We start from the raw sequence: 8,512 nt of genomic DNA on the forward strand, positions 1-8,512 counted from the left end.
TGATTTTGACATTTGATAAAGAACTTTTTGTTTTGAATTTTCCTTGGAGTTCGGTATTTTTTTTAAATTTACTTTTCCCAGTAGGATACTAGACACACCATTATCTGTATTTGGCAACACTTTTAGGAATTTTTGGTTCTCAATGCTCTTCAACTTAGTACTTTATTTGGCCTTTTTAACTTTTTTTTTTGGATTCGAGCGTCACTGATGAGTCTTTTGTAGACGAAACGCGTGTCTGGCACAAATACAAAATTTCAATCCTGGTATCTATGATGAGTTTATTTACAACCACTGGGTCGATGCCACTGCTGGTGGAGCTTATATTCCCCGAGGTTATGACCAGCCCAGTAGTCAGCACTTCTGTGTTGACAAGAATTATCATTGATATGGTAATAATTATAAATTAACTGTTTACAAAACTTTGAATTTTTGAAATACTAAGGCTTTTCTACATCAGGATTAGATTACTTTATCTGTATTTGGAACACTTCTAGGAATTTTTGGTTCTCAATGCGCTTCAACTTCCTACTTTATTTGGCCTTTTTAATTTCTTTTGAACGTCACTGATGAGTCTTTTGTAGACGAAACGAGCGTCTGGCGGAAATAAAAAATTTCAATCCTGGTATCTATGATGAGTTTATTTATAATGAAACGTCATTAATTGATGCATCTTGGATACACACATTACATATAAAAAGAAGATGTGGTATGATTGCCAATGAGACAACTCTTCACAAGAGACCAAATGACACAGAAATTAATAACTTTAGGTCACCGTACGGCCTTCAACATTGAGCAAAGCCCATACCGTATAGTCATCTACAAAAGGCGCCGAAATGACAAATGTAAAACAATTCAAACGAGAAAACTAACGGCATAATTTATGAAAAAAAAAAATGAACGAAAAACAAATATGTCACACATGTATTGTTTATATGAATTATTTTCATTTTTATTTTTGAAGATATTGAGAAGAGTTCAGAACTAGAAAAGCAGATAAAACAATTAGCTTTGAATGATTCCGGTTTGGAAAGACAATTTCACTTGTCTTATCGATTAGGTAATACAACACGTTTTGAGTATTATGTTTAATTTAATTATTTTGACATACAATGGCCTAAAGTAATGTACATGCTTGTAAATGAAGGAAAGACAGAGCTGCAAAATATTTTTTTGTGTTCTTTTTTTTGTGTTTTTTTTTAATATTTTCAAAAGCCAGATTGGTATCTCCTCTTTCTTTTAAATCTTCAAAAAGCTCCAAAAACCACAAAGAAACACTAAAGGCAAACCAGGAAATATCTTAAAGATGAGTGTTGAACCTTTCCAGAAATGCCATCGATAGATATGGAGGAAAACTACCTATATCAGTTTAAAATATCATAATGTGAAGAGACTTATGCGGATGAAAGCTTAATAAATGGCGTGTTTCATTCAACCCAAAGACAGTTTAAGTAAAATCCAGGTTTATATATGGAGTATGTACACGCGTACCCAGCATGTCAAAACCCATTTAAACGACTAATTGACAAGGTAGGGTTGCTGTACAAACTGATCCGGAAGAATGGTTCAAAAAATATCGTCATAAAACAGAAATAACAACTAATCAGGTTAACATTGCTTATAAGTTACAATTAGCTTTTCATCTTGCAAAGATATAGTTTCCGGAAAAAAAAAAGATATTTTCATTGTCTGGTTAACGTATACCCAATATCTGTTTTATACCTAAATGATAACATAATAAAATGACTTAAAGGGGCCAAGATGCCAAAGGGACACAATCACAAATTGAAGAAAACCAGACAACACCATGGCCAAATTAAGATAAAACGAACATCCAATAAACATTTCACAATAAACTACAGAGATAGAGCAACAATTTCTTAATAGAACCCTTAGCTTATCGTAGATGATCATAAAGGGACAGCAGTTACTGTTCATTTTGTGGAATTTGAAGTACATCACGATGATTTCTACATCTCGCTAAGAAAACTACTACTAAATTAATCATATGATGAAATTATGTAAATATTTATAAAAGGTAGCCGTGACCATGGGAATCTTTCTAAAGACGAAAAAGGCTCTAGAGGCGAAATGGGTCCAGGTGGTCTTAAAGGCACATCTGGCGAAGTTGGAGACAAAGGTTCAGCTGGAATTAAGGGACCAATCGGAGATGTAGGACCAATAGGAACAAAAGGTGCAAACGGTTCTACGGGCGACAAAGGTAATATCGGAGATGAAGGTCCAAGTGGACAAAAAGGAATAGTTGTAGAAAAAAGCGCACTTGGTGCCAAAGGTCATAATGGAACCGAAGGTGCGCATGGTGAAAAAGGCACAAAGGGTGAAATGGGCCAGACTGGTCTTGTTGGACCTACTGGAAGTAAAGGTTTGACTGGTGAACATGGAAATAAGGGTCTAGTCGGCGACAAAGGACAAAAAGGTGAGAACATTTAAATCACTTTTTGTTTTCCGTGTTTTCAAACGTTATATACTAAATTATAGTAGTAATATTGAAAAAAAAGTAGTATTTTATGAGAATTTTTTTTTACTATTTCATTATAACAGAAGACTACAGATCCATTATTTACAAATGACGTATTAACGTATTTTTTTTTAACAATATGCTACACTTATGACAAACCACTAATTTTTGTTGAATAATTGACAAAGAACAACACAATTAGTTATTCCAATGTTTGATATTACGAAAAGGTGAAATGGGAGACAAAGGTTCAGTTGGAAGTAAGGGACAACTCGGAGATGTAGGTCCAAGAGGAGGAAAAGGACGAAATGGTACGAAAGGATCAAATGGAGAAAACGGCATGAAAGGCGAAGAGGGACCAACGGGAGAAAAGGGTGCAATAGGTGCAAAAGGTATGGCTGGTTACAAAGGTACCATCGGAGATGTAGGTCCAAGTAGACGAAAAGGAGAAAAAGGTCCAAATGGAAACGAAGGTGTGGATGGTGAAAATGGTACAAAGGGGGAAATGGGCCAGACTGGTCTTGTTGGACCTACCGGAAGCAGAGGTTTGATTGGAGTAAAAGGACCAACTGGTGATAAAGGATTGAAGGGAGAAAATGGACTTCCTGGTTTTAATGGTGAACACGGCGAAAAGGGAATCAAAGGTGAAAAGGGATTAACGGGAAATAGGGGCCTAGTTGGCTACAAAGGACAAACAGGTGAGAACATTACAATTACTTTAAATTAAAGATTACAAAGTTATGCTGTGTTTTCCATGTTTTCAAAAGTTATATACTAAACACTAGTAGTATCAAATATATAATAGTATTTTTAAAAAGGGACCATATGATAACACAAGGCTGCAGAACCACAATTATCAAATGGCAGACCATTGTCATTTCTCTTTGACCAAAATGTCACATATCTGCAAAACAATTCATTCAGTTTTGAATGAATGACACAAAGAAAAACACAATGATTTATATTAGTGTTCAATATTATAAATATTCTTGGCAATTCTAATTCTTCTTTGTAATTTTATTATGAAAGTTGACTTAATAGAAATCCACATAAAGAAATTGAAGAACATCAATGACTTGCACTTGCTGTTGATAATTATTAATTGTTAATACAAATTAATTGTTAACAAAACTTCTTTCGAAATACTTAGGACTTTCTACCCCAATAATAGATTACCTCAGCTGCATTTGACAAAACCTATCGCAATTGTGCGTCCTCAACAGTCTTCAACTTCGTATTTTATTTGGCCTGTTCTACTTTATTTACTCCAGCGTCACTGATGAGTATTTTGTAGACGAATTGCGCCTCTGGCGTACAAACGTTTATGCCTGATATATATGATGAGTTTGTTTACTGCTGGAGGATACATTGCAATGAATGGTTAGCATATAATGGTACCAGGTCTAACGCAGATGAAATCATCATATTCCTTATAATATTATCTTCACCTCGTCTTTCGCCTAGTATAAACATTGACCCATGACACCAGTAATTACATACGCAACATGAATGTGGATCTGCTCACCCTTTGCAGAGAACCTGAGACCACCCCCGAAATTAGTGGGGTTAGTGTTTTGTCATTAGTGTTCTATCTTGTGTTTTGTCATTAGTGTTCTATTTTGTTTTTGTCATTAGTGTTCTATCTTGTGTTTTGTCATTAGTGTTCTATCTTGTGTTTTGTCATTAGTGTTCTATCTTGTGTTTTATATACTGTAGGTTGTGTTGGTCTTTGTATGTTATATTTTCTCCGTTTTTAATAATTGTTAATATCATGTATAATGTCTTCATTTCAAAATACAGGAGCACGAGGACAAACTGGTGAAAAGGGGCAACCTGGAGAATCAGGTATCATAATACTTTGTAGATGATCGTTGCAAACTGAACAACTTAGTTTTCTTTTATAAATATTTTTTTTATTAACCTTAAGAACTAAATTTGTTGACAGTAAAACTACAGTATAATGTAAACAAGGTGAGGCAGTAACCGAACAAAACTTGATCATAACAGTGAAACTAAAAAAGGCAGACAGTAAACAAAATGATAAGGAGAACAATGCGAGAAAATAAGCACTGCTTTTGAATAAGAATTCCGTTAGTTTAGTATTAAATTTTGTCATTTTATTAACCAAGGAAAGATTTAACCTTCAAGTATTTGCATTATTCAAATCATAAAGTATTGAACACCATTTAAGAAAGATCTAGCTCAACGCGATTTAAGTTAGTGATTTACACAAGTTCGTCCGCATTTTCATACTGATAACTTACTGGAGATCTTCTCCCTGAAAATCTTCTACAATTACCTGTTTTGTTGATATATTTTAAAATTTCAAAAAGCAATACAAACTATTGTTTCATCTTATTCTTGAGAATGTTTTCTAGTAAGTAAATGCTATTTTATAAAGACATGTTTTATACCTCTAAAGCAATGTCTTTGGCGCCGTATCTTTAAACCAAATGAAGTTCAACTATTTGTGTTTTTCAGGCAAAACGATAACCTGTGGTTCCGGATGGATACAGTTTATGGAAAGTTGTTATAACTTTCAATTCAGGTCAAAAAGGTCATGGTATGCGGCAAAAGTAAGAGGATAAGTAAACAATTAGCATTGATTTATGTTTCTGTTTATTGACGATTGACGTTGCCTTCGTAATCAATAGTTTATTCAATGATATGTTCTATTGCAATTTAAATGTAATCTGATTGATATGTGCAGATGTAATAAACCCATCCGCGAAGAGATTCAATGTAAAACAATCGCTTGAAAGATTTATGGGGCAATAATCACATGAGTGGTAAAGATTTACTACTAAATGAAACAATTCTAAACCTTGACAAGACTTTAATGGGCGAACTTGTGAACTTGTGTACGGTAGTTAATTCACTTTTTGTTGCTAGTTTAATGACCGTGATCAATATAAATCCAGCCGTTAGATTTCTCATTTGATTTGCTTTACATTTGTCATGTTTGGGCCTTTAATTGCTTACTATGCGGTGTGGATTTTGCTCATTGTAGAAGGCCGTACGGTGACTTAAAGTTGTTAACCTCTATTTCAGTTGGTCTCTGGTTGAGAGAAGTCTCAATGCAATCATACCGCCTCTTCTATTTTATATAAACGTTACTGTTATCATGATTGATTAATATAGATGAAATATGTCAAAATCAAGTAACTAAGATTATGAAACAAAATAAAACGAAAACACAGTTTCAAAAACTATCATGAACAATTGATGGGACTCATGTAAATGAACTTGACAGTAGTTTGCCTCTTAACTAGATTCTTGGGACAAAGGAAAATAACTATCTAAGCCTTTACTTTTTTAAATTTTCCAACATAATTGGGATGTTAAAGTAAAAAAGAAGTTATGGGTAATCAACTAATAAAAAAACTAAACAAAAAAGCGATCTAAAAAAAAACAATCATACTTGTTTTACCAACAAAATGCTTGATATATGGTCAAAAAGGATGGTTTTCTTAGGTTTTGAATTTGGTTATAGTTTCTGTTAGTTGACAAGAATCTTGATACTAATGTAACTACTGGTAATATATTTAACTAATTTCTGAATACATGTAAATCCTTCTCCATTCAAAGATTGATGAGACAATGTTGTTGTAAAGTTCCTTCTTTATTTATATAATAGCTGAAAGTAATTGCGTGTACCATGCGCTAAAATGAAAAAAATACAGGTGAAAATTGCAGCGGAAAACAAACCATGATGCAATCATTGTTTGCATATGTTACACAACTTATCAATAAAAAGGAAAAATCTATTTTAAAATCCTTTAAAAAAACACTCATCCTATGCTAACATTGAATTTGAGAATTTTGTTGTAGACTGAATGTCATAGAATGGGAGGATTCCTTGTAAAAATGGCACAATTCTATTGAGAACTGGTTCTTGAAAAACTTCAGAACAGTCGGTAAGTACAATATCAAATAATAGTAACTGGTACTTATTTACCCCTATTGATCACTAATTTAATTTTGCAGTAAATAATGTATTTTGTCTAGTAAAATGATTTGATTATTATTGTTATCGTACAGTGAATATATATTTATTCTAAATGACTACAAATCGAAAATGAATAGCATTTATCAAAAGCAGGGAGTAAAGTGCTTTTCAAAGGAACAACTGCTTGTAATCCAATAACAGCCCGGCTTAACATCACATATCTTGGTAGATATGAATAAATAACATAAGTGTGTTTGTACACTGGATGTATATGGGAATTTTGAGACTTATCTGTCGAACATCAAAACAAATATTCATAGAAAATGCAAAAATAACAGAACAGAAGGAGAAGATACCCAGAGGGCAATTAAAAATCAAAAATCAAAAGGTCAAACAAACACAGATAATAATACAATAAAACACCAGGTGTGATATCTGGTGATTCGGAAGGGTAAGCAGTTCCTGTTCCACTAGTTACAAATATATGTGCTGTTGTGAAATATTCTCAACGTCTTCTATATAAAAAGTCATTTATAGAAGCTTATGAAAAAACTTAGATAAAAATGCAGATAACCATGACTGTACACCGAGCAGCTAGATTAAAAAAAAACAACCCGATACGTTGACTGAGTTGCAGAAGTAGGTCTATTGGAACATCGGAAATGACAAAAATATTATCGTAAAACTTATTCCCTTCCCGTTTTAGTGTGTTTTATTCGTATAAAAGAGATTTCATTTTGATATTAAGTGAAATTTATTGTTTATTGTGCTAATGTAAAACACAATTGTCTTCCAAAATATTGTTGTGATGCAAAAAAACAAAGATAAACACAACACTGAACCCATAATAAATAATTAAGTAGCAACGTTTATCTATTATCTATCAAAAACTGAATTCTTCAGTATTTTATATTTCGATAGGCCATTCTCAAATTCTACAAACATGATAAATGTTGATGTTTACTTTTAGATAAGAACCCAGGTAACATTTGGATTGGAGCACATGATTCTGTATGGGAATCCCTTTTCAGATGGGAATCCGATAATACATTTCTAACCTATACTAACTGGAACCCAGGCGAACCTAATAATCGTGGCCAAGAGGACTGTGTGCATATGAATTTTGAAGCTACGTTTAAGTGGAATGACAATAAATGTTCACATCAATTTTCATATATTTGTGAGAAACATTAAAACAAATTGTGCTTTAATTCTCACGTTTTCTAATGTCAGTAATATAACAGTTTCTCAAAAGTTATACCTGTTTGATTTGATGGTGTTTTTCGATATTCCCAGTTATTTTGATTATCAGATGACATGTTTGTTATTCTTTATTTCTTTCTCATATCGAAACTGGTCTTGAATGTTATGCTTTGTTCAGACATATGGCTATTATTGTTAGGTACGTTTTGGTCAAATAGCTCCTTACGTTTTATGTATTTGTATTTATACATCCTTGACTTTCAAAATTATGGGTTGTGGCATTCCTGGTCATGGTAAGCCTGAAAAGGTCTTTCAGACGCACGAAGTTTATATTATGTTTTTTGTCATTTATTTATTCGTAATAGTTTATTTATCTATCATAAATAAGAATCCATTAGAATAACAAACATATCAGTTACGCAGCAAGCCATTAAGAAGAACATGAAAAATAAAACAGTGACATATGATAAGCCAAGAGTTTTCTATAATTAAAACATGAGTAAAATATATTTAATTAAATTTCGTAATTGCCTCAAGTCATACAAGTAAAAAAATACAAAATATTCGAGGAGGACAACAAGGAACACTAAGGTATACAAATTAAAACAATGATAGGATATCTATCTCACAGATGATCTAGAATTGTTCCACTTTTTCTAATGGATGTCCTGGTTGAGCAAGAACGATTTATTTATTCTTTTGTTGTTGAAGGGAAGTTTATGCTCAATCTGTAGTTTTTTGTTTAATGGACTTTTGTTTGTCCATCCGACTTGTTATCCATGATGACCTCATTTGACAACTTTTATTTTGGGTTCACAACTCATTAATGATATTTGAACATTAACGGTAAAACCTCATCAAAGATACCAAGCTTTTATTTG

The 8,512-nt window shown here is 32.7% G+C and overlaps 1 protein-coding gene across 2 annotated transcripts; it reads left to right on the forward strand.

Annotated features, from left to right (window-relative positions):
* The first annotated feature begins 960 nt into the window (after positions 1-960).
* On the forward strand, positions 961-7,639 carry LOC127721416 (collagen alpha-3(IX) chain-like). 2 transcript variants are annotated; one of them, XM_052228137.1, is made up of 7 exons: positions 961-1,060; positions 2,039-2,437; positions 2,710-3,177; positions 4,280-4,324; positions 4,961-5,055; positions 6,311-6,396; positions 7,399-7,639. In XM_052228137.1, the coding sequence occupies exons 2-6, from the start codon at positions 2,092-2,094 to the stop codon at positions 6,362-6,364; spliced, it is 1,008 nt and encodes a 335-aa protein (XP_052084097.1). In that variant the 5' UTR covers positions 961-1,060; positions 2,039-2,091; the 3' UTR covers positions 6,365-6,396; positions 7,399-7,639. The 2 variants fall into 2 exon arrangements, with proteins under 2 accessions (XP_052084097.1, XP_052084098.1); XM_052228138.1 differs by having other exon boundaries at positions 966-1,060; positions 2,078-2,437.
* Positions 7,640-8,512: the final 873 nt, after the last annotated feature.

The sequence above is a fragment of the Mytilus californianus genome, unplaced genomic scaffold (assembly GCF_021869535.1).
Source record: "Mytilus californianus isolate M0D057914Y unplaced genomic scaffold, xbMytCali1.0.p SCAF_12, whole genome shotgun sequence".
In the NCBI taxonomy this organism is placed as follows: Eukaryota; Metazoa; Mollusca; class Bivalvia; order Mytilida; family Mytilidae; genus Mytilus; species Mytilus californianus.